At 40.4% G+C, this 27843-nt stretch overlaps 1 protein-coding gene across 2 annotated transcripts in view; it reads left to right on the forward strand.

Annotated features, from left to right (window-relative positions):
- Positions 1–27609, forward strand: part of necab2 (N-terminal EF-hand calcium binding protein 2) — a 198834-nt gene extending 171225 nt beyond the window's left edge. Inside the window, exons 9-13 of one of the 2 annotated variants that reach the window (XM_061773637.1) lie at positions 3890–3946; positions 18073–18185; positions 20521–20598; positions 21116–21207; positions 26948–27609. In XM_061773637.1, the coding sequence (XP_061629621.1) occupies positions 3890–3946; positions 18073–18185; positions 20521–20598; positions 21116–21207; positions 26948–26976 (369 nt within the window). In that variant the 3' untranslated portion in view covers positions 26977–27609. Of the gene's footprint in view, positions 1–3889; positions 3947–18072; positions 18186–20520; positions 20599–21115; positions 21208–25974; positions 26140–26947 lie in introns of those variants that run through there. The other variant, XM_061773638.1, reaches the window with a different exon arrangement.
- The last annotated feature ends 234 nt before the right edge of the window (positions 27610–27843 follow it).

Raw genomic sequence — 27843 nt, forward strand, 5'->3', positions numbered from 1 at the left:
TATGTACTGCATGTAGCCTGCGACTCCATCAAAATAATTAATCTTATATGTATTATCAGCATTGCTTTATCTAAAATACAATTGGATCACATCACAGGCAGTTATCAGCCATTGATATCCAATGCCAGTAAATGTACAACCCCAATTCCAAAGAAGTTAGGCCGTTAAACATAAATAAAAACATAATAGAATGATTTGCAAGTCATGTTCAACCTATGTTTAATTGAATACACTACAAAGACAAGATATGTAATGTTCAAACTGATAAACTTTAATGCTTTTAGCAAATAATCATTAACTTTATGGCTGTAACACATCCCAAAAAAGCTGGGACAGGTGGCAAAAAAGACTGAGAAAGTTGAGGAACGCTCATCAAGCACCTGCTTGGAACATCCCACAGGTGAACAGGCTAATTGGGAACGGGTGGGTGCCATGATTGGGTATAAAAGGAGCTTCCCTGAATTGCTCTGTCATTCACAAGCAAAGATGGGGAGAGGTTCACCTCTTTGTGAACAAGTGCGTGAGAAAATAGTCGAACAGTTTAAGGACAATGTTCCTCAACGTACAATTGCAAGGAATTTAGGGATTTCATCATCTACGGTCCATAATATCATCAAAAGGTTCATAGAATCTAGAGAAATCACTGCATGTAAGTGGCAAGGCCGAAAACCAACATTAAATGCCCGTGACCTTCGATCCCTCAGGCGGCGCTGCATCAAAAACCGACATCGATGTGTAAAGGATATCACCACATTGGCTCAGGAACACTTCAGAAAACCAATGTCAGTAAATACAGTTCGGCGGTACATCTGTAAGTGCAACTTGAAACTCTACTATGCAAAGCAAAAGTCATTTATAAACAACACCCAGAAACGTCGCCGGCTTCTCTAAGCCCGAGCTCATCTAAGATGGACTGATGCAAAGTGGAAAAGTGTTCTGTGATCCGACGAGTCCACATTTCAAATTGTTTTTGGAAATTGTAGACGTCGTGTCCTCCGGGCCAAAGAGGAAAAGAACCATCCGGACTGTTATGGACGCAAAGTTCAAAAGCCAGCATCTGTGATGGTATGTGGCTGTGTTAGTGCCAATGTCATGGAGAACTTACACATTTGTGAAGGCACCATTAATGCTGAAAGGTACATAGAGGTTTTGGAGAAACATATGCTGCCATCCAAGCAACGTCTTTTTCATGGACGTCCCTGCTTATTTCAGAAAGACAATGCCAAACCACATTCTGCACGTGTTACAACAGCGTGGCTTTGTCGTAAAAGAGTGCGGGTACTAGACTGGCCTGCCTGCAGTCCAGACCTGTCTCCCAGCAAAACTGTGTGGCGCATTATGAAGCGTAAAATACGACAACGGAGACCTCAGACTGTTGAACAGCTGAAGCTGTACATCAAGCAAGAATGGGAAAGAATTCCACCTACAAAGCTTCCACAATTTTGTCCTTCCCAAACGTTTATTGAATGTTGTTAAAAGAAAAGATGATGTAACACAGTGGTAAACATGACCCTGTCCCAGATTTTTGGAACGTGTTACAGCCATAAAAGTCTAAGTTAATGATTATTTGCTAAAAACAATCAAGTTTACCAGTCTAAACATTAAATATTTTGTCTTTGTAGTGTATTCAATTAAATATAGGTTGAACATGACTTGCAAATCATTGTATTCTGTTTTTATTCATGTTTAACACAACGTCCCAACTACATTGGAATTGGGGTTGTATCTATTTCACTGTGTTACCATCAAAGTTCATTTGCTCAGTAAATGTAACATTAGGGAAAATAACTGCAAATGTTTACTGTCCCCGTTACATGCTATACATCTTATTTGCGGAGTCTAAACCTCAGGCACACATCCAGCATATTTGCAGGTAATTGGGCCTCAAGAGCTCCTTTGTTGCCAACAGACACACAGTACAGTAGATTCCTCCCAATGGAATGAGGAAAAAAAAACATTCAATTCACATTTGTTGCTTCAGCTCAATCAGGGGACATTGAATTGATGTGGTGTTTTTTAATAATAGATAAGTCAACACTACAGTGCTCACACTCCTATCTACTGTATATGAAAGTTAACACACAGACTTTAACTTTGAGTCCAACTGATCTAAGTGTGATATCACCTTCTTATCATTCATCATCAGCTGTGCATGTGTGTGTGAGAGAGGGGAGACCTTCCCATTTCGCCAGATCCCAGAGGCAACCCCTGCTGCAATCACTTACAGTAACTGTGCCATGCCACTGTAATATATTCACAGGGGCAATCGTGGTTATCAGTCACTTAATTGGAAGGGGCCTTCATCGTTTCTTGTGACTGACTATACTAACTTTATATGACTCCCAAGTTGTCCGAGTGGAGGCTAATCAGTGTACTTCCATGTAGACATCCATCCATCCATCCATTTTCTGAGCCGCTTCTCCTCACTAGGGTCGCGGGCGTGCTGGAGCCTATCCCAGCTGTCATCGGGCAGGAGGCGGGGTACACCCTGAACTGGTTGCCAGCCAATCGCAGGGCACATACAAACAAACAACCATTCGCACTCACAGTCATGCCTACGGGCAATTTAGAGTCTCCAATTAATGCATGTTTTTGGGATGTGGGAGGAAACCGGAGTGCCCGGAGAAAACCCACGCAGGCACGGGGAGAACATGCAAACTCCACACAGGCGGGGACGGGGATTGAACCCCGCACCTCAGAACTGTGAGGCTGACGCTCTAACCAGTCGGCCACCGTGCCGCCCCATGTAGACATCAGAACCAAATTATCATCATGCACGCCAATATAAAGTCGCTGGACACTTTAGGTACACCTGCACATATATGGATATTCATTCATTCATCTTCCGTTCCGCTTATCCTAACTCGGGTCGCGGGCATGCTGGAGCCTATCCCAGCTATCTTCTGGCAAGAGGCGGGGTACACCCTGAACTGGTCGCCAGCCAATCGCAGGGCACATATAAACAAACAACCATTCACACTCACATTCATACCTACGGGCAATTTAGAGTCTTCAATTAACCTACCCTGCATGTTTTTGGGATGTGGGAGGAAACCGGAGAACCCGGAGAAAACCCACGTAGACACGGGGAGAACATACATACTCCACACAGGCGAGGCCGGGATTTGAACCCCGGTCCTCAGAACTGTGAGGCAGATGTGCTAACCAGTCGTCCACTGTGCCGCCTAAATATGGATATCTAAAAGCTATATCATAATAATAAATTTCACACTGTCAGAAAGGTCTTACAGTAATTTTACAATATGTTTATTGTTTTGGTTGTAGTATGCAACACACTGTATCATAATGAGAGATGTTTACCTTTGTAACACTGAGCAACAATAACATAAAACATAGATCTCTTATGGTACACTGGAGCACTGCAGTTTGGTAAACAGTAATGGGTTTAATTATTGTGTACTTTGTTACCTATAAGATGCTCAAAGTGCTTTTCACTGCTTGCATTCATGATGGATGAAGTTATCCACACATAATGACAACATTTGAAATAACTTGGAGCTCAGCATTTTGCTCAAGGCCAAAAAAAGAGAACTCAAATGATCTGTTAGGTGAATGGGCAAGAACTCTAAGAGGCACAGTATGAAGTTTCCCCCCAAGGTGGTCGTTGTTAACTGCAAAATGGAGACCATCTTCATAGCTTATTGTCTTTCACATTGTGATTCTCATTGGCATACACCATCCATCTCCTTCCAGATCCTACTGCTATCCTGTCCTACTTTTTATATTAAAAAAAAAAACATCACCTCTTCCTCATTCTGTTTACCATACTGTATACTATTGTAAGTCACCTTGCATGCTACCATGTGTTTCTTGCTGTCCAGATTTGTTGACTGACATGTTGTTGTTGTTGTTGTGCTTCCCCTTGCAGACAGTCTGGTTTGATCTGCACCAGAGGCTAACAGACACAGATGGCACCACAAGTGCAGTAAGTCGACATAAAACAAATAAGCGTACTAAACTTAATGCACAGCCTCAGGTGTATCATCAGTCAGAAGTGCCTTATGGAGGCAATGTCTTCTTTAGTACGTCAGAATTAGTGGTGGGCTTGACTTGGCAACATAATTAGTGAACAGGGTGAGCGTTGGCAGCACTGTTATATAACCTGCATGGTCCTGTTTTGTGGCTTTTCAATAGGAGCTAAGCTTTGAATGATTTCCCGGGATAAAGCTTCCTTTTTTTTTTTTTGCTGTCATCTGCACCTGATTCATTTATTGATGTTGGGTATTTTGTACAAGAGTGAATTAAGTTCATGCACATCTTTTAATATCTAACACCCACAAAGGAAATAACAGATATATTTACAGTATTCATTTGAAAAGTCACAGGCCGTATGTGAGCCTCTCTTTTTTTTTCTGATGAATCATGAATAGCAATGTTTGAGCATACTGTATTTGACAACTATTCGACACTAGTTTCATTCCCTTTCACCCAAGCATATTCATTTCTGCAGAAATATTATTCTAATCTAATTCTTATTCTGTTGACTGCTACCCCAAACAATGTACTTTTTATTTTGAAGTGTAAAACTACTATTATGTTACCATAAATGTATACCTACAGTGGTACCTTGGTTTCCCAAATGTTTTGGGTTTAGCTGTCCCTTGGATTTTTTTCTTTTCTTTTTTTTTTTGCTTTATGTTGTGAGCCAAATTTTAAGTTATAAACTTCAGATACTTCTCACATGCAAGAACAAAAATCACGTCCAGACATTCATAAAAAAATGGCCATATTCCTGATGTCACTCACTAGCCCAAGCATCTTTAAGGCACACATTTGAGGCTTATAGCTGTTGTTGCTGTGACTCCGCTTGTCCCAACGTACAGTAATCACACTTTATGAAACTAGTTTGTCCATTTACATTCTCTTTTATTGTCTTATTGTTCTTTTGTATAATTCAGTGCTATTTTTCTTCATTAAAGGAGGTATGATGGTCCTTATTTCACTAACAAGTTGATTTGATGTATTTTTGCTCAAGAAGATGAAACTGGCAGGCATTTTCAATAATATCAATCCATTTTAGAACAAATGGTAAATGACTAATTGTCTTTGGAACCCGCCCTTTTGATTGTCAAAAAAATAAAAAATATCTGGCCAATTCTGTTATTTTTAAGGTGTAAATGGAGATAAATATAGCTGTCCACATACATTTTGGTGACGATTGAGCGCAGTTTTAGACATTAAGCGACAAAAAGCTTTTGGCCATGAGACACTCGTCATCCGACGTTATGATAGCCAGCCAAGGTCCACGTCGGTCACACAATGCTACCTACAGAAATGCCTTTTTCATCCCTAGGAACTTTCAAACATCTTAGAGGCATTTGTGATGCAATCAATACAAAATTGAGCTGACGAAATCGGTTTATATAAGCGGAAATTAAACTGCAAGAATTACCTTATGTCTGATCACGTGGCTGTCTTCTTTCCGCAAGAAGGCATTTTAATGATCGATTTTTTTTTTTTAGACAACAAGCCTTCCATCATGTTTCACTATCACTATTTTCACTCGTTATTGTAAAAAAAAAAAAAAACTATCCAGATTTTCAATATAGGCAAAAATTACACCACAGAATGCATAGAGGTTCTATGTGGAAATGTCATCGGCTCCTGCTCGTTCGTTTCACGCTGTGACAGGTCCAAAATGTGGGCGGCCCAAAATCTGGCTGAACATGATATATTTTATCAAAAAACGAGCCAAAAACGACCACTGAGTCTGTTTTTTCTTTTTCACCTAGCAATGGGCAGAGTGCGGCTTCTTGTCTCACATTTGTAAAAGGCAAACTAAACATATTAGTTTGCATTTCTATAGCAGAAAATAATCATGCAATAATTACCTCTTGCAATGAATCCATCTTTTCACCCTCCCGGCTGGCCTTCAAACGAGAATAAAAACGTTCCAGACTCACATGGTGGGCTAGGCATAGCCCACATCATGTCAAAAGCGACGGCTCTGTTGTTGTAATGAAGAATTCCAGTCGAGGGAACAACAAAATCTACGTACTGCAGCTCGAGTATAATTAAAAAAATACAATTAATTAATAAAAGTAATAAATACCACAAATAAATAAATACAGTCATGCAATTTAGATAGTTGTGTGTCCATGCTTGTGTTTAAAACAGTGCCCCTCTGAATAAACTCTGGCCCCAGCCTGGAAAACTGCCACTGCATCCTGGATGAAAAACCTGTTCCAGAGTGCAGCTGACCTCAGACTGGGGCGACGATTCAACTTTCAAGCAAAGGCAAAGCAAGACATCTTTATTTATAGAGTGTATTTAATACATACACGAGGTAAACTCAGTGTACGTGATTAAAAAGTACAGTATGTAAAAAAAATCTTTTAAAACAAAGAGTAAAAGGCACTTAAAAACAAAGTACAGAAATAAAAGAGAGCTTACTAAAATGTTTTAGTTTTTCTTTCAGTAGGACAACAACCCTAAGCACACAGCCCGTAGAAGGGGTGGCTTCAGGACGATGAATGTGAATGTCCTTAAGTGGCCCCGCCAGAGCCCAGACTTGAATCTGATTAAACATTTGTAGAGAGATCTGAAAATGCCTCCCCATTGGCGCTTTCTATCCAACCTAATTGAGCTTAAGAGGTGCTGCAAAGCAGAATGGGTGAAACTGCCCCAATGTAGGTGTGCCCAGGTTGTGGCATCATTAAAAATACAGGTGTAAAAATAAGGCTGTAATTGCTGCTAAAAGGTGCATCAACAACGTATTGAGCAAAGGCTCTGAATACTTAAGAGTATCTTCATGTGATTTCATAGTTTTTTGTTTTTAATACATTTGCAAATATTTCAATTACACTTTTTTTATGTGATGTGTGCAATTTTAAGAAGAAAAAAATCTAGATACGAAAATAAGATAAAAGAAAGGGTACTGGAGAATTGACTGTGATACTCAGCTATAGCTTTCACAAATTCAGCTTCTTAGAAAGTAATGAAAGATGGAAAATAAATCCAATTAACTGGAGAGATTGTGCGTGAAGTAGCAGCCACAGGACTACACACGGCTAAGTAGTCTTGTGATTTCTGGGTTGAAGTTGCTGAGGTGGCAAGTGCCACCGCACAGGAGAGTATAGACCATAACGTGAATGAGACACACTTTGGAACCAGTAAGGAGATGGATTACTGTAGATGCATTTTGCTTGTCGTGTGCTATCGTGAGCAGTGAACATGAGGCTATTAATGATGTGTGGTATTTGAAGTGCAGTAGACCAAGCCCATTTGTTGTATCTGCTCAGTCTTTTGATCCTCTGGAGGCACCTCAAAGTGAAGAGAGAAGAAGCAAGAAGAAGAAGATAAGGTGGCTGAATAATGGAATGACAAATGCAACTCGGCTAAGGTGGGCAGCGAGGAGATTATGGTGTAATAAGAAGGAGGTAATAGGAAAGAAGGAATGAGAAAGTGTTGAAGCCACACTGAGAGAACTGGTTTCTCTTTCTTAAAAAAGGCATTATTTTAGAAGTCCCTCAGATGTTTTTAACGTCATAATTTTTTCTTTTTTCCTTCTGTTTTTTTTCCAGCCCTATATTTGTCACAATGAAGCACATAATTAACTGCACTCAATGCTTCTCTGCACATAACACCCACCTACTCCAACACTAATTTCCTATCTGGCAGAAGCGCAGCCTGTGATTGCTCTTTGTTTTGTTTAATCTTTCAAGAAGATAAATGACATTGGACAACTGACTTTCTGGGATGGACGCATTCTGTACCAGCAACCATACAAATAGGACTACCCTATGTCTCAATTAATTGCTGGGTACAGTATCCTTTTAAACAAATAAATACCTCCCCTCAGAAAGATTCAGGAAAAATGAACTGACACTAGGTAGCTGGAATTATGTTTAAACTTTACTCATTGCACATAAAAGGACACGCAAATAGGAACTGCTCATGTGAGTGAAGTTGTACTTTCCAGTCCCACTGATTTGCTGTACCTCAGAGAGCTTCAGAAATTAAAAGGTTGAAATATAAAATAATTAAATTAACACTAGTATAACAAACATCAATATGAGTTATTGCAGGGCCCTTCAATCTTGGCACTATGGTTATGTTCCCACTCAGTGATTGTGGGAATGTGCTTGTGAATAGTTGCGCATCGCTATATGTGCGCTATGATTGACTGGCGACTAGTTCAGGTAGGGCGTAGTCTGCCTTATGCCTGAAGTCAGGACCCGAGTGAGGATAAGCAGTAAGGAAAATGGATGGATGGATGGATGGATGATTTTTCATATGACAAATAAGGTGTTAACACCAATGCTGCCTGCCAACAGAAAATTATTATAGCATAATGAATAGATTAGGTATGATTACCAATAGTTCGCCAAATCCCAGAATACATCACATCCCCCTCCAATACGCCACAACTTCTCATTTTCAGGTCTGTATTTGATCACTTTAAACAAGGCATTTGACTAATAACAAATTATCATGAATTTTTAATGATTATATTGTTTTGTGAGCAGCACGACAGAACATGGGGTTTAGCATTAACACTGAAGACTCAAAAGTGCACGTGTCATCTACTAATGACACGCATCTGGTGGCTTGCAAGTTCAAATACAGTATCTTTAAATAAACATTTATCATGAACGATCTTATATTGTTTAAGATAAAAAAATTAAAAAATAAATTTAAAAAAATTAATATTGGAGCCTATGTATTATTTGAAATAATATCTTAGTATTGATTGCAGGTACATTTATGCATGGCATCTCATCTCAATCTCATTGTACTTGTGCATAGTGACAATAAAAACGCATTCTAGGACCAGTACAATATAAAACACAATTATCTACAATGTAAATAAGTAGGGGGTCCCCGCCCCAGCTTTCCATCAGTTTGGGGATCCTTGTTAAAGACCCCTGATATAAGCCATAAAAATAATTATATTGGTTATCAGTATCGGTATCGGCTTGGAGAAGCAGCAAGTTATCGGTTATCTGTATCAGTGGAGAAAAAAAACAAAAACAAAAAAACAGTTATCGTGCATCCCTACTTCTAAATATTCCTAGAAAAAAATCACAATTTCCCATCACTGGAGAGCTATTTTTACTACAAGCTACTGATGTGGTCCTTGACCACACAGATATACTCTATATCACAGGTGTCAAACTGGTGGCCCGGTGGCCAGATCAGGCCCGCCACATCATTTTATGTGGCCCGCGAAAGCAAATCAAAATTGCTCGTGTTCTGGTGTAACACCATTGAGATATTTCCAAGCATTTTTTGTTACCAATCCCCCTTTGAAAAGAAATGTAATAGTTGAAAAACATGTTTTTATAGGCTTCTGGTTTCAAAACTGGCTATTCATCAATGTGTTGTGTATACTGTATGTAATTACAGTATCAGAATCAGAATCATCTTTATTTGCCAAGTATGTCCAAAACACACAAGGAATTTGTCTCCGGTAGTTGGAGCCGCTCTAGTACAACAGACAGTCAATTTACAGAACACTTTGGAGACAGAGACATTGACAAAAAACAATTGTGCAAAAAGATGCAGAGTCCTCTAGCACTTAGAGCAGTTCGAATGACTAATATTGCAATAGACCGGTGCAATGACCATTGTGCAAGGGGCGCTGAGACTTCAAGGAGTGTATGCGGTTTAAAGTGACGAGTAGTGCAATAATCTGGGACAATGTTGGTTGTGCAAATGTTACAGATACTCTTCAATCAGTGTGCAAATGGAGCAGATGCTACTCTGGCATGAGTGGCCAGTATATGCAAATAGTGCAGCATGGCAAGACAACTACAGTGAGTGCACGAGTAAATGTGCATTCACAGAAATGTGACAACGAACTCAAGTCAAAAAAATTGCCAGCTTGTTGTAATGGAATTATAGGTTAGGTGTTTAAGAAGTTGATCGCAAGAGGGAAGAAGCTGTTGGAATGTCTACTAGTTCTAGTTTGCATTGATCGGTAGCGCCTACCTGAGGGAAGGAGCTGGAAGAGCTGGTGACCGGGATGCGGAGGGTCCGAGAGGATTTTGCACGCCCTTGTCTTAGTTCTGGCGGCGTGGAAGTCCTCAATGGTGGGTAGGGGGGTACCGACAATCCTTTCAGCAGTTTTGATTGTCCGTTGCAGTCGGAGTTTGTCCTTTTTTGTAGCAGCACCAAACCAGACTGTGATGAAGAACACAGGACTGATTCGACTACTGCTGTGTAGAACTGTCCCAGCAGCTCCGGTGGCAGGCTGTGCTTTCTCAGAAGCCGCAGGAAGTACATCCTCTGCTGGGCCTTTTTGAGGACGGAGTTGATGTTAGTCGCCCACTTCAGGTCCTGAGAGATTGTAATTCCCAGGAACTTGAAGGTCTCGACGGTTGACACAAGGCGGCTGGACAACGTGAGGGGCAGCTGTGGCGAAGGATGCCTCCTGAAGTCCATGATCATCTCTACAGTCTTGAGCGTGTTCAGCTCCAGGTTGTGTCGGCCGCACCACAGCTCCAGCCGCTCCACTTCCTGTCGATATGCAGACTCGTCACATTCCTTGATGAGGCCGATGACAGTGGTGTCATCTGCAAACTTCAGGAGTTTGACAGTCGGGTTCGCTGAGGTGCAGTCGTTCGTGTAAAGAGAGAAGAGCAGCGGAGAGAGGACACAACCTAGGGGCACCCCAGTGCTGATGCTGCGTGTGGATGAGGTGGCCTCCCCCAGCCTGACCTGCTGTGTCCTGCCCTTCAGAAAGCTGTAAATCCACTGGCAGATGGCAGGTGAGACGCTGAGCTGGAGAAGCTTGGATGAAAGGATTTCAGGGATGATGGTGTTGAACGCTGAGCTGAAGTCCACGAACAGGATCCTCGCGTAGGTCCCTGCACTGTCGAGGTGTTCTAGGATTAAGTGCAGTCCAATGTTGACTGCATCATCCGCAGACCTGTTTGCTTGGTAGGCAAACTGCAGGGGGTCCAGCAGGGGACCTGTGACACTCTTGAGGTGGTCCTGCACGAGACGTTCAAAGGACTTCATGACCACAGATGTCAAAGCGACAGGCCTGTAGTCATTCAGACCCGAGATTGCAGGTTTCTTGGGGACTGGAATGATGGTGGAGCGTTTGAAATAGGATGGAACTTCGCACAGTTCCAGAGATCTATTGAAGATCTGAGTGACGATTGGAGCGAGCTGGTCCGCGCAGACTTTGAGGCAGGATGGGGACACATGGTCCGGGCCTGCCGCTTTGTTAATCTTTTGTTGTTTGAAGATGCGTCTCACATCCTGTTCATGAATGGTTAACGCAGAAGTCAGAGGTGTGATTGTGGGCGCGGGTGCGGCCGGGTGGGTGTGTGGTGTGAAAGTGTCCTTCAAATCTGCAGTAGAAGGTATTCAAGTCGTTGGCTAGTGTGCTAATGTTCTCAGCTTGGGGGGGATCGTCGCTTGTAATTAGTCAACGATTGGAATGCATGCCAGACTGATTCAGAGTCGTTTGCGCTAAACTGTTTTTCCAACTTTGCTGCATAGTTTCTTTTTGCAATGTTAATTTCTTTAGTCAGCTGGTTTCTCGCTCGATTATAGAGGGTCCTGTCCCCGCTCTGATATGCGTCCTCCTTAGCTTGGCGAAGCTGCTTAAGTGTAGCAGTGAACCACGGCTTGTTGTTGTTGAATGTGCGAAAAGATTTTGTTGGTACACAAACCTCTTCACAGAAACTGATATTGGATGTGACAGTGTCCGTATATTCATCCAGGCTAGGAGGTAATCTTTCATTTATATGGGTTCACAGTTGTTGCGGCCCTCCGAGGGAAGTCATAACTACGATGTGACAAAAATGTTTGACACCCCTGCTCTGTACTGTACATCTGTGTTTGGTAGTCAACTCCCATATGCACAGGCACCATAACCCTGTTAGCAATTCTAAGGATGTACTATATGGTCAGATGTATCAAATGCAAACAGGACAGTCCATTTGCTGCAAGAGAAAACAGACAATTGCACGCACACATTCTACATACCTCTTCCAATTTCCATTAGCTGTCTCTCTGAGTCAGCATGCATTATTTTGCTATGAATCAGAAAGTCAATATTACTAAGGTACCACAGACAGGACAGAGAGCGAGAGAGGGATAGGGAGAGGTAATTTGGTTTGGGCAAAAGGGACAACATATCGTTTCACTTTGGCAGTGAGCAAGTGAAAGTCACAACGCAACTGTACCTGGTTTATAAAATAAAGAGCATTAAAAGTACTCTTCAGCAGAAGTGTAGCTAGTACAATACTGTCAGGTCATGACAGAATTGAAGAAGAGCAACACAGAGGCTCGAATACAGAGAATATATGTCTATTTCATGTTCTTTTTCTTTCTTTCTTTCTTTTCGCCCAAAGCGTAAGGGGCACACATCAATCACTCGTTCCACTTTTTCTACAATGTGGTGCGTAACCTAGAAAATAGTCAATTCATACCAACATTATGCACCCGGATCATATGTTGGCCCAGAACATCTAGCCCAAGTGTGTTTTGTTCTTGGCTTGATGCTCAGACATGCAAATCACATATATATTTGTTCTTTACTTGATTTCATATGTAATTGTCCTTCCTCTCATATTAGGCTCTACATTAGGTGTAGATATGTAAATTAGGATCTGTGGATGTTGATGGGACTGTGATTCCATTTGTACTTGCATTTGTATTTATGCATGTACACGTCATTGTTGTCACACAGCCCATAACTAAGTCTCGCTTTTAGCTCCCAGAATTGACTTTGGATTTTGGTGACAGCCTACAAGAATATAGTAGTTACTAACATTACTCGTCGTGAAGCTCAACCCTTTATATTACATATTTTGTATTCATTTATAATTCAGTTAGTTGCAAATGATTGTTGAATATCCAATAACTCTTGAAGTTCACTCTGTAGGAAATTGTTATTACATAGTGTTTTTAAATGAAACTTTGGATGATTAATTGAGTGTGCAGAAACCTTTAAATAACCACTGTTCACAACTCTGAACATTCAGCTTAACACTGATGCTAGATCTAATATAACACGATTTGTGTCCAGGCTGGTACATTAATATTATAGACTTCTGAAGTAGGTTATCTAGGTTGCCTTGGCAATGGCAGAACCACAATTATCATTATCAGAGCAACATTTCCTCTTTTCTACAGCTTGGCACCCCGCTGTATGTAAACTGCTGCTTCCCATTGTAATTTTATTTTCTACTGCAGCAATGAGCAGGTCAGGACACCATCAACCATATTCCAGTCTTCCAGATAATACTGCAGTCCAAAGAACAATATTCAACTTGTTCCTGAACTAATCAAGAGCTTCTGGCAAGACACCTGCAATCTCGGGTCTGAATGACTACAGGTCTGTCGCCCTGACATCTGTGGTTATAAAATCCTTTGAACGCCTCATGCTGGACCACCTCAAGAGCATCACGGGGCCCCTGCTGGACCCCCTGCAGTTTGCGTACTGAGCAAACAGGTCTGTGGATGACGCAGTCAACATGGGACTGCACTTCAACCTAGAACACCTACGCGAGGATCCTGTTCGTAGACTTCAACTCAGCGTTCAACACCATCATCCCCGAACTCCTGTCCTCCAAGCTTCTCCAGCTCAGCGTCTCGCCTGCCATCTGCCAGTGGATTTACAGCTTCCTGACAGGCAGGACACACAAGGTTGAAGCTGGGGGACACCAACTCATCTACACGCACCACCAGCACTGGGACCCCCCAAGGTTGTGTCCTCTCTCTTCTGCTCTTCTGTCTCTACACGAACGACTGGACCTCAACGCACAACGCTGAAGTTTGGAGACGACACCACAGTCATCAGCCTCATCAAAGACGGTGACGAGTCTGCGTATCGACAGGAAGTGGAGCGGCTGGAGCTGTGGTGTGGCCGACACAACCTGGAGCTGAACACACTCAAGACTGTAGAGATGATCGTGGCCTTCAGGAGGCATCCTTCACCACAGCTACCCATCACTCTGTCCAACTCCCCTGTGTCAACCGTCGAGACCTTCAAGTTCCTGGGAATTACAGTCTCTCAGGACATGAAGTGGGAGATCAACATCAACTCCATCCTCAAAAAGGCCCAGGACAAGATGTACTTCCTGCGGCTTCTGAGGAAGCACGGCCTGCCACAGGAGCTGTTGAGGCAGTTCTACACAGCGGTCATCGAATCAGTTCTGTGTTCATCCATCACAGTCTTGTTTGGTGCTGCCACAAAAAAAGGACGAACTCCGACTGCAACGGACAATCAGGACTGCCGGAAAAATCGTAGGTACCCCCCTTCCCACCATTGAGGACTTGCATGTTGCCAAAACTAAGACAAGAGCATGCAAAATCCTCTTGGACCCTCCACATCCTGGTCACCACCTCGTCCAGCTCCTTCCCTCAGGTAGGCGCCATCGATCAATGCGAACTAAAACAAGCAGACATTCCAACAGCTTCTTCCCTCTTGCCATTAGATTGCTAGAGGGTAAGTGACTCTCCGAAGTGTGTTTTTATGTATTTATGTCTCAAAAGTATTTATTGTCAAGATGGCTGTCTGTTGTCGTACTGGAGACAAATTCCTTGTGTGTTTTTGACATACTTGGCAAATAAAGAGGATTCTGCTTCTAATTCTGATTTTTATTAGAATAAATGAGGGATTGGTTAAGCCAAAGTGAGATGCGAGAACATAAGAGGAAGCGGTCAGAGTTGAATGTCAGCAAAGAGAGAAATGAGAAAAAGAAAGATGAGTGAAAATAAAGAGACATGAAAATGATTAGTGAAAAGCAAAGTAGAAGTCTGTAAGAGAAGTAGTTGAGGGGAAAGAAATAGAGGGTCTCTGTAGAAGGGAGTGGGAGGGTTTTCCGAGGAGAATCGGAATGTTGTGGAGCTTTGAGGTGTCAAGAAGTGGGCCAACAAAGAGAAGTGGGAAAGAAGGCTTGAGGACAAAACCAAATGGGGGAGCATGTGGGAGGGGTGGAGAGCAAAATGAAATGTGAGCTGAAGACCTCGGTGTGAGTATTCCTCAGTTGCCATGGTAACGCTAGCCTGATTCTCCTCCCAACTACACATCCTCATAGGTTATTCCGCCTCTATTCTATAGACTATAACTACTGATACTGTGCATTAATGCGCACACTGAAAACTGTGTGAGAGCCTGGATGGATTGTTCACTTTTGAGTCTTTACCATGTCTCATTGATTATTATAACAATGAAAAATATAGCTTGAGACAATTGCATGGTGAAAACAAACAATGGAGAATAAATAGGAGAATATGAGGCACACAAGATGAGTAGAAGAGAGAGAAGAGAAGAGAAGATATAATGAGATTGGCGTGCAAATCCAGGTTTGTGTTTCAAGAAGGAGAAATAAAAAAATAGAATGGAAAACTAAATAACGTAAAAGCTACAATAATCAATAGTTACACAGTGCAAATGGCAGTAAGGTACTCGTGTATGTATGGTAGCAGCAAAGTGGGGATGTTTAAAGTACAACGCTAAGTGCCGTTCCGTGAAAATTTTGAGAATAATTTGCAGCAAATCTCTGACGAGTCCATGTAAATTTTAATAATAAAAATAAAAAATTAACCTTTAGTGAAAACAACTTTAAAAATACCCATGAATTGCAGCTATTTTAGATGATGATTGACTTTATTCAGAAATCTCGCTCAAAGGAATACTTCAGTACAATCACGACAACAAAAATGTTTTTTATATCGCTTGTGTTGCGGGTAAGCTTGAGACTATACCAGCTGATTGACATGAATTAACCAGAGCTGCAAATTCTACCAACATTAATTGTATCTTGTATCTCCGGAGAGATGGAGAGTATACATGCACACTCCACACAGATCTGTTCCAACTGAGATTCGAACCTAGATCTCAGGACTCTGAGACTGACATGCTACCCCTTAATGCACCGTAGCAGAGTAACAACTATGCATGAATACTGTAAATAATATAGAAGCAATATTCTATATTATGCATATATAGATATATATAGATATATATGCATGTATTACTGATGGAAGCTAATGTCATACAACCTGGCATAGCAAAGAGTGGCACAGTGTGCATTTTGCATGGCAGCAAGTGGATTCCCATTTGAATCTGTCTCTGCGTCTTTCGTTATGGAGTTTGACTGGAGTTTGACCGTCTATGTGGGCTCTCCCAAGGAACAAATAAATGAACTGAAAGGTTGTAATGGTAGATCATTACAGACTCACTGTTTAAACCTCCCACTGGGAATAATAACAGTTTACTCAGTCAGCAAACACTTTGGCATGGTTTTACTTCTATCATTAATTAAATCACACAAGTTAACTCAAGTACTTTTGGTTTGCATTCCTTCCAGGTCATAGAACATTGAGTGGGGTTGTGTTGGGGTCAACCTTGTGCATGCCAATGTTTATGTGACAGATGGAGAGACAGATGTTGTATTATATATATATCAACAAATAGACAGATGTCTACATTTTATTTTTGTGAATGGACAGCCAGAAATGTGCTTTATTTGTGTTTGCAAAGGCGGCACGGTGGTCAACTGGTTACAGATCTGCCTCACAGTTCTGAGGACCCGGGTTCAAATCCGGCCTCGCCTTTGCATGTTCTCCCCGTGCCTGCGTGGGTTTTCTCCGGGTACTCCAGTTTCCTCCCACATCCAAAAACATGTATGGTAGGTTAATTGAAGACTCTAAATTGCCCTTAGGTGTGAATGTGAGTGTGAATGGTTGTTTGTTTATATGTGCCCTGCAATTGGCTGGCGACCAGTTCGGGGGGTAGGCCGCCTCTTGCCTGAAGATAGTTGGGATAGGCTCCAGCACACCTGTGACCCTTGTGAGGATAAGCGGTATGGAAAATGAATGAATGAAAGAATGTGTTTGCAAATAGACTGTATGAGAATGTAAGGCAGATGTTTGCATTACATAGTATCTGATAACACCATTGTGATGATTATCCACTTAAACGGATAATGGTCTTTACTATTGACCATAGTGTATCCAAATGTTTAGGAGTTATTTGGTAAAAACGATAAAATGACAATACAAAAAGCCTTTAATATGTCACAAAATAAAAAAAATTTCAAGTGTCCAAGCACGTATTTATATACAAAAACAGCGGCGTAATGGCAGGTGTTCGTAGTGATGACAGCCAGCAGTGGTCATCAACGTACAAAAACGTCATAAACACTAACACCTGTGTTACCTTATCTTCCAAAAATGTTTTTCAAAGGTGAGCGAGGCAATAAACCCAAGAAACAACTCACAAAACCTGTGAATATAGGTGGAAATTAATCACTTACGCGGCACGGTGGCCGACTGGTTAGAGCGTCAGCCTCACAGTTCTGAGGACTAGGGTTCAATCCCTGGTCCCGCCTGTGTGGAGTTTGTATGTTCTCCCCGTGCCTGCGTGGGTTTTCTCCGGGCACTCCGGTTTCATTCCACATCCCAAAAACATGCATTCATTGGAGACTCTAAATTGCCCGTAGGTGTGAATGTGAGTGCGAATGGTTGTTTGTGTGTATGTGCCCTGCGATTGGCTGGCAACCAGTTCAGGGTGTACCCCGCCTCCTGCCCGATGATAGCTGGGATAGGCTCCAGCACTCCCGCGACCCTAGTGAGGAAAAGCAGCTCAGAAAATGGATGGATGGATGGATGGATGAATCACTTACCAGAGGTGGCTGCTCTCTACAAGGATCATTACAACAATCGATTCTAGCAATACAAGCCTCCACACATATAACCGCACTAGTTTTACGTTGTCTGAGAGAGAAAAAAAACAAAAACATCCAGACTTAGGGGAGTTAACAATAGTGTACCTTACATTTCCCATCATTCCCCAAGAACCCCACCCCACCCTGCATCTCTTCTAAAAAGGGAGTCTACACAAATTCCCCATCTAAACAGCAATGCTTGTCATGCCATTACACAATAGAAAACCCTTTCACACAGCTTTTTTATTTTATTTTTTTTTTTTTGTGGCCACACGTAATGCACATGCCAAAAACTGCTACTGATGGTTTACAAGAACTTGAAATCCTGAGAACCTAAGAATATTTAATTCAGTCAATAAACTTTGTCTGCATAGCGTAAACACAATGATTTTCAATAGCAATTTTCTGTGTGCAGTCATTATTGCTGATCCGTCAGGAGATGGTGGTTTCCCAGAAGAAGCTTGGTGACTATTGTGAGGCTCTGAAGCAATACCTGAAGAATGTCTCCACTCAGAGAGACTGCTTTCAGTAAGTCTCCTCGCATCTTCTTCATTCCCGCTTTTCAGAAAGAATGTTATTTTACATAGTTTCACTTTCCTTCATTCTTCCTAATGAATACCTGTAATATTTCTTCCCCTCTGGCCCCAATGAGAACTGAATACAACACAGTAAGAAAACACTGCTGTTTAGGTTATGCAATACCGTCATTGTGGCGGCACGGTGTTCGACTGGTTAGAGCGTCTGCCTCACAGTTCTGAGGACCGGGGTTCAATCCCCGGCCCCGCCTATGTGGAGTTTGCATGTTCTCCCCGGTTTCCTCCCACATCCCAAAAACATGCATGAATTAGAGACTCTATATTGCCCGTAGGTGTGAATGTGAGTGCGAATGGTTGTTTGTTTGTATGTCCCCTGCGATTGGCTGGCAACCAGTTCAGGGTGTACCCCGCCCCCTGCCCGATGCTAGCTGGGATAGGCTCCAGCACGCCCACGACCCTAGTGAGGATACGCGGAACAGAAGATGAATGAATTAATGAATACCGTCATTTTCATTTCACTTTATGTTCACGTTATACACATATGATACCGCTTCCTATTTATAATCACTGTACTTTTTCTTTTTAGTTTAAAGGTCTATTATTATTATTATTATTATTATCATTATTATAACTTTTCAGTGATTCTGTTTATCATTCCCTCATACAATACCCTTATGTATTGCTGCACTGTCACTCATATGTATTGTGTCTATATGTTACAGTATTATATTCTTTTCAATTAAATCCTATTCACATACAATAACCAGGAAAAAATTTTAATTAGTGTAACACTGATTAGTGCGTTCATACCACAACTGCGGTGAATGGTCTGATCTAAATGAATTAATCATCTTATTGATATCCCGACTGTGGACAGAAAATACATCTTTTATATTACATTTTGTATTCTGTTCATTTAAGTAGAATTGTCTGCCATACTCTGATATGGTGAAAATGTGTAGTGTAAAAAAAAATTCCCATTCAAAGTGTTCTTTTGTAATTCTTAAATCTTCTTGAAATTGAACCGAACTTGTGTGATAACAGGTAATCTGAGCAGGCACACATCCGTAAACAATTTCATGCCCTACAAGTACAAGAATTGCAAACACCTAACGTATCTGCAAAAAATAAACACTGCAAACCCTCACTGAAAAATACTTGCAATTTAAAAATGCTCTCATATAAGACCTTACAATATTTGGTATAAAGGGACTCTATGTCTATTTGGGTCAGGTATAGTCAATGTCATCTTTGAATATACTGTACATAGCCATTTGCTCGCCTGCAACTTGAATGTCAGCACAACAAGGCACATAACACAAGCCTGTTAAAGCTCTGCATGAATTTTTAATGGAGTGTGATTTGCTAGTTCACATAAGCAGCAGCAGTTTTCACTTTTGAGAATTGGTTTAGACATCACATGACACGCAAGAGGTCCAGGTCAGCGACAAGTAATGGTAGCAAATGCGCAGTCCACGAGAGTGTGAACAGAATTACCTAATCGGACATCACCTACCTACAGTAGATATATAAATGGATATATATATTTTACATTATTTAGTTTTCCATTCTATAAAGTTTGTGATTTTTCGAGAGGCTTCTATTCTAGATTATGACTCTTTTTAAATATCAAACTGCTTCTTCGTCCAAGCTTTTTCCCTTTTTGGGGTTGCCGTTGAAAAAAAAATAGTAGACTGTGTTTGCTTTTAGGTTTATATATATATATATATATATATATATATATATATATATATATATATATATATATATATATATAAACCTAAAAGCAAACACAGTCTACTATTTTTTTATATATATATATATATATATATATATATATATATATATATTTATATTTATTTTTATTTTATTTATTTTATTTATTTTATTTTATTTTATTTTATTTTATTTTATTTTATTTATTTTTTTTATGATGCAATGTATTGTATTGTGTTCTGTGATATGTACCGGAAACTACCAAGAACTACTACTTCAAGGATAAAGTCCTAGAATTATGAGAATGAAGAATTACAAGAATAAGAAAAATGTTGCAATGGAGAATTTAGTTTTTCATTTTCTTTTTTTTGTTGTTTGTTTTTTGCAATTTTTCCCACCCCAAGAGAAGCCTATGCAAAAAGAACAAACTTTTCCAACATTTTTTTTCTTGTAACCTCGTAACTTATTTCCTTTAATTTTGCTTTTTTTTTTTTTTTTTTTTAATGTTTCAGTATATTTCAACACAAACTATGATCTTTTGTCTGTTTCTTCTTCTTCTTCTTCTTCTTCTTCTTCTTCTTTTGTCCTGCTTGTGTCTGTCTCTTTTCCAGTGTAACTGCCGTGCGTCTGCCAGATGGTTTATCCTTTGTTATCTATGAGTTCTGGGACGGAGAGGAGGAGTGGAAGAGGTATGATACTAGTTAGACGAATTCCATGATTTCCTGTGGCAAATTGCAAAGTACTGCCTTCATTAGAATGCACAGGAAATAATGCTTAGCAAATGTAGAATCAGGAGGACCTGTCTTGCCATACTATTTCTCCCACTTTGCATGTTTGACATTTTAATCTTTATTGCCGTTCGTTACAGCTTTTACAGTTTAATTACAGTATTCCTAGCGGTGTTGTTTTAGTTTAGGAGAAATTTTCTTGCATTCGTTGAATTAATTCAAATGAATTATCTGGTTTATGAATGGCTGAAGCACTTGAGATTTGTCAAGGCTGCTGACGTTGAAACTGCCTGCTGCTTCAAGTTTATGTCACTCACATACAGTACCAGATACTCACTGTCATTAATATTTTAACTCCTACAGGAATTGCTATATTTTACGGGCTGAGCCTGTATATATGTGTGTGTGTGTGAGTGTGTGGATGGACTGTACAGTATGTGCAAACTCAAAGCACATGTGCTCGCCACTGTGTTTCCAGGCACCTTCAGTCAGGCCCCAATAAAGCCTTTCAGCATGTGAAAGTGGACACGCTGTGCCAGCCAGAGGCCATTTCCTCTGTCGCCGTGCCAGGTTAGTGCTTGAAAGTGACAAACGAAGATGGGAAAGAGGTCATACAGCTTTCTTGTTTTGTAAATGACAAGTCCATTAGGATTCAACAATCTCACTCAAATTGTGAAAATGCTGAAATGCTTCCACATTTCTCAGCCAATTCAAACCATTCTAACTTCAAAAGATTGATTACCGGAAGAGGTAGGTACTGGTGGAGGTGATAAAACTCATCTCTGTTTGGACGAGAGGGAGGACCTGATTGGACGCTTTGACCAGGAAGTTATTGAGTTATTGAGTTAGTGAGTTGAGTGGCGGCAACAATAAAGGCACGAAGCATCGATTTGCTGCTTTAATGGCTTTATTAGCTCCGCTGCACATTCAACGTCAGCAGGTCCTCCGGTAATCGCTACTCTTCCCCGGTCACCGTCACTACACTTGCCACTGTGCGCACTCCTTCCTTCTTTGCAGTCCCGTCTCACTCACACATCGACGCACACGCCCGCACACACTTAGCTTGCTGTCACAATCACGTGGGACAATACCCGTAACAGAAGTATTTCGCCGTAAATTTCGACTTTAACGGTAAAATCCGACTAATGCGGAAATTCGTGTTACGTCGCCAGCGTAGGAACGGAACTCTTTCGTAAATCGAGGACTTCCTGTATAGGGGAAAATGGAAAAAACTTTCACATTTTATAAATATATGCCGCTATCTAGAGGTTATGAAAAAGCTGTACACTTTCATTCCAATATGCCACCGCCACCTAGAGGTTATGGGAAAGGTTGTAGCCTCCACTTTCATTCCAATATGACAGGGGTACGTATGACTGTGTATATGTACAGTTGTGCTCATAGGTTTACATACCCTGGCGGAATTTGTGAAATATTGTGTTTTTAAATACGACTGATGACTGAACAACAACCATCATTAATGTCTTTATGATTATGTTTTGTTTAATGATAATGGTTTTCTGAAACGCTTAACGGTTTAATTTGAATCCCATTAAAATACAATTTTATGTGTTTCACCTGGCCCTTCATATTTTCTTTAAAGAATTGTACCCATCTTACAAATTCTGCCTGGGTAATCAAACATATGAGCATGTTTTCTCATTTACTAAATAAAAGTAGGGCTGTGAATTTCAAAATAAAAGAACACGAAAATAAAAAAAGTGTTACGTGTTCAAATAAAGTGCTTAACGTCATAATAATTCTGTGAAAACTAACAAAATACAGATAATACTTCATGTTTTAATCATATGGGTAGAAGCAAAATCATGCATTGTAAAAATGCATTATAGACACCAACATGGGTGTGCATTATACACAAGAAATTACAGTATGATACATATGAGGTGATACTGTATAGATATGCTCAGGACTAATCACCATAATAATAAGTATGCACAGGCTGACGACATATTTAAAAGAGGTTGGGCTGCATGTACGGCGTCGTCCAATCAAGTCCTCCCTCTCGTCAAATCTGCAATGAGTCTTATCATCCCACCAGTACCTCTCTCTTCCGGTAGAATAATTCTGTTGTTTTTTTCATTTGCTTTTGTGTTTAGTTATTAGTTGTTGTATTAATTTTAGTTGCTCTTGCGTTTAGTTGTTTGTTCCGGTTATTAGTCGTGTTTTTTTTTTTTAATTTGCCGTTATGTTAGTTGTTTGCTGTTGCGTTTTGCGCTTTGACACCACTATAATTTTCCCCATTCCAATAATTCCCTTTCCACAATAAAATTCCCAAATTTAAGAGCTATTTAACATATCGTTGGCATCAGGCCAAAACCTCCCACGTCAAAATTTGGTAAATTTCATATTATATGGTATACAAATCTATACTATTCGTTAGTCTTCAGATGTGTGTGTTAGATTTACAAATGATTGACCGATGTAAAGTGTTGAAAATGGCTTGCGCTCTTTGACGATGCAATGTTAATGGTCTTAACAAACGTGATTTACAGAATTTGGGTTTCCTGAAAAGTGAGGGTTTTGGAGATACGAGGATTCCACCCGAGGCCAGCGATATTTACTTCTTCCTTTTGCATTTCCTGACTGATTCAAACCATTCCAATCCCAAAATATTTAGCTCATTTGGGACATCTTGGTAACTATTTATCGCATTTCCGTAATTCCCAAATTAAGAGATATTTAGCAAATTTATCCTATTCCTCCACTATACTTCATGGATTCAAACCATTCCAACTTAAAAATATTCAGGTCATTTATCACATTCCCCAACGTCACACGTTTTCACAATAAAATGCGCAAAATATAATAAATAAATAATATTTTAAATATACGGTATACTGCGCGTCCTCCTTCCACATTTCTCACTTGATTCAAACCATTCCAACTGCAAGTCTTACAGTGATTTGACATTTCGACAGGTAAATTAATTCCTCAGGTAATTCAGTGCAGGTGTTTGGCATTCACACGCAATTTCTACAGAAATTGCATTCTCTATTTCTGGAATATTATTGAGCTTTATAATGAAGTTGATTGGATCTTGGCAATGGACACGTACATTGATTTTATGTAATACTTTCCTCAAATAGTATCCTCCACTGTTGTAGATGTCGTGCCTGAATTAGTCTCAGGCTGCGTCATACGTCCACTTGAACAAATGGTCAATGCCTCTCCACAAATAAATGCCTCCTTTTTGCCTCAGGGTGATCCCGCAAGGTAGCTGTAATAATTTTTACTCCGTTTATGTTTCCAGTTCAATAAGCCTGATTAGGTAAGTGTTTCCAGCTGATGATAGATCAGCTTAGCAGGTAGCTCCCTAATTAGGGTGACTTAATCGCAGGTGGAAAGGGTGTAACACGACATTAAATTTGACTACAATGTAAACCAGAAACACGAACGTCTTTAAACTCACTTTTTTGTCGAAATCCACAGCAGCACATTTGTTTTCCTTACATTCCGTAGCATCCCTAAGTTATACATCATCCATTTTCTATAGCGCTGATCCTCATTAGAATAACTTCTTCCACCACCATTAATGTGCCCTTTAACCTATACAACTCAATTGGGAAAAAAAAGGTTTGTAATATATCTAGGTTGAAAAGAAACAAATCGCTTAAAATATCAAACATGAGACAAAACAAGCACACATTGTCATGTTCTTAAATCCATGCAACACTCATTCGCTCATGCTTGTCGGCTTCACCCACACTGTTAAAGTCAGGTGTATTGTTAATTGCATATCTAACTGTGCTGCGTTATTTACAAGAACTATAAATAAAAGGAAATGCAAATAGCATACATGCAAATCAGTCGCCTTTCGGCGAAATTTGCAGTTTTAAACTCAAAATAGGCCATTTCCGTGAATCGTACAGATCCGCTGAGTTTTTCCTGGGGGGTTTGCCGTCGCTGTCGTCATCGTAGGCTGTTTCGTACTCATGAACGCTGGCAGCTAGATCCATTCCACACATTCACCATCCACACACAGATGTCATTTCTGAATATTACTTCGCGGCGGACTAATATGCGAAAGCGCCTCGGGCTGAGGTTCCGCCTGTGCGCTCGGCACCTGCTTTGGAGTCACAGGAGTTGACGACACCAGAAAAAAACACTTCCGCCGCTTCAGCTGTTAAGAAGTAACGGTACTTTTACTCCGTTTCAATGATCTAAATGTTGCTCGCTACTTTTATTTATCAATTATTGCGTATTTATCAACTATTTTGTGCGCGAGATTACAACTTCGACTTCCGCATTGAGCGCTGTTTGCTCCAATCCAGTTAAAGCGCTAGTGACGTTTAAGTCTAGTTCACCAATCAAACGACACAAGAAAGTCACATGACCTCACACAACGTCTTCTATTGGGGTTCCCGGGTATTAACAATAGATAAGCTAGCGGGTTGATTGTCGTGCCTACATGTTGGGAAGATCGTCGTTACCATGAAGGCAACGGCGAGCTACTCGTGTTTACATCTAGACAAACAAAAACAACAGCTTTCATGTATTGTAATATTTGTCTGGCACTGTCTGCCCAAATGTGGGTATTTCAGCCCATTTATAACTTGAGATAACTCCGTGCAGTAAAAAAATATTTTATTTTGTTATTTTTATTTTATTGCAATATTTGGCTACTCTCCCCACCTCTGGAGCAGACATCCTCTATTGCTACTCCTACGTTTAAGCAATATTGTTTTCCTCATCAGCTCAGCCAGTGTCGTATTTGTTGCACTAGTCTTTTGTATTTTCGTGTTGAGGTTGCGGTCCCAGCAGAACCGCGAAGCACACGTAACATCGGCGACAAGACCTGATCCGCTAGTACATCTTATATTAATTAGGAAATGTGCCTACAATTATCTAATTAGTTTACGGATGTTAATGTTAAATCCATAAAGTGATGGAACGATGTTAGGGGTTATGTCACAACACAAAATGAGCTAGCTTCAAATTCAGAAATGGTTAAAAAAAAATGGAAAAATACTTAATATTTTCCTGGAGGGGAGTCACTGATGGTGTAGTGGTACACTCGCCTGACTTTGGTGCAGGCAGCGTGGGTTCAGTTCCCACTCAGTGACGGTGTGAATGTGAGTGCGAATGGTTGTCCGTGTCTATATGTGCCCTGCGACTGACTGGCGACCAGTTCAGGGTGTAGTCCGCCTTTCGCCCGAAGTCAGCTGGGATAGGCTCCAGCTGACTCTAACCAGGATAAGCGGTGTTGAAAATGGAATGGATGGATTTTCCTGGAGGATGCATTTGGGATTAGCCTTTGACATTGTTAATCGTGAAAAATGAAGTGAAACAGACTGATGTTAGTCAATCCTTTTTCAGAATGAGAGTGCGTAAAGAGGAGGATGAGATTCACGTGGCACAGCTTGAAGCAGGCATCAAGTGCAGGTGGAGCTGGGCCTGGCTCACGTTGGAGGCCAAAACAAAAATGCAAAGAAATGAGGAAAATTTCATTTTAATCTTAAATTTGTACATCAAAATGTACTTGAGCGGTGTAAATATTTTTTTTCTGCGTAAAGAAGTTTGTATTTATTTTTGCCTTATTGTACTCTTCAGAGTCTTACAGATTGCTTAATTTCTGTTAAAATAAAAAAAAGAATCTCTACGGGGGCCCGGGGATCTCCCCAGCCACCCCTACAATGTGTTTTTTTGGTCTGTCACCTTTTTCATGCCTTTGGTGTTTGCATGTCTGAAATAGAAATTGCTAATGTGAGGCCGTTAAACATACCATTTACATTGGAACACCAAAGTAACAATTCTCTGCTGACCAGCCAATCATCACTATTTATGGGATTATGGTATTTAGTGGTAGGAGTACCAAATGAAGGGTGTCATTTAAGTCAAATTGGTAAACAATTTACAGTTTAAAATCAGCTTGGCAAACTAAGAAAGTAAAGTTGATTAGACTTAAAATACTACTAAAATACTAAATGTCAGAACGACATGTCTGATATGTTGATTTGTCAATACCTGAACACAAATTACATTTGGGTATTTTTTAAATGTTATTTGTCAAAATAAATACGCCTTACAAAAAGGAAACACATTTAGTGCTTAAGTTTTTGTCAATTTCCAACTATTATTTTTTGTATGTGTGTGTATTGTTGAGTAAAAGTCCTTAAGTTTTTACTTTGGAAGGCTGCCTGTGTACTTGAGAACTGGGAAAAAGCTGCCTTATACCGAAATGGATTCATTACCTTTGTGAGGCAATGTTTTAATCCATCACTTCTTACCTGCAGTGTCAGGTTCTCTCTGCTTTTTGTATGTCCAACCTCTTCATCTTCTTTCTCCGCAGCTGCCTGGTGCAGTGTGAACAAGGCCTGAGCATGAACGTATCCAACTATATACCAAGACTCTTGGACATCAACCCCTTGACCTTTTCCTTGCATTTCTCTGACTTTCACTCCCCTCACGTTCCTCAAAACCTCTTGAAATACATGTTTACACAGTGCAAATGAATGGTGTCAACTGCAGTGACTATTGAACAAAATGCATTTTCCAAAAATACATTTGCATCCAAACATTGTGGTTTACTGCTTAATATTTATGATATATCAATTTGTTAGTTATGTTCTAATCTAGCCAGTTGGAGTTTGTCATGTAGCATGGAGCCTTGGGAGAAAATCTTCATGTAGCAGGAAACTGAATGTCCATTTGGTATTGCAGCCATTTTTAAACATGGTCGTAATTTCTTACATGAAGCTTGTCCATGTAGCTGCAAGTCCATTTGAGATACTTATTTCACATTTGGTCAAGTACACAGGAACATTCTGGAAATTACGGAAATATTTCTCTTGTTGTTGTTATTATTATTTGTAGCCGACCACAAACTTTGACGTAATCCTCACATCATTTTACACAGACCAAATACATCTATACATCAGTTGAGCTATACTGAACAAAAATATAAACGCAACACTTTTGTTTTTGCTCCCATTTTTCATCAGCTGGACTCCAAGATCTAAAACTTTTTCGACATACACAAAAGGCCATTTCCCTCAAATATTGTTCACAAATCTGTCAAAATCTGTGTCAATGAGCATTTCTCCTTTGTCGAGATAATCCATCCCACCTCACAGGTGTGGCATATCAAGATGCTGATGAGACAGGATGATGTTTGCACAGGTGTGCCATAGGCTGGCCACAATAAAAGGCCACTCTGAACTTGGAGTTTTATCACACAGCACAATG

The sequence above is a fragment of the Phyllopteryx taeniolatus genome, chromosome 5 (genome assembly GCF_024500385.1).
Source record: "Phyllopteryx taeniolatus isolate TA_2022b chromosome 5, UOR_Ptae_1.2, whole genome shotgun sequence".
NCBI classification, from domain to species: Eukaryota; Metazoa; Chordata; class Actinopteri; order Syngnathiformes; family Syngnathidae; genus Phyllopteryx; species Phyllopteryx taeniolatus.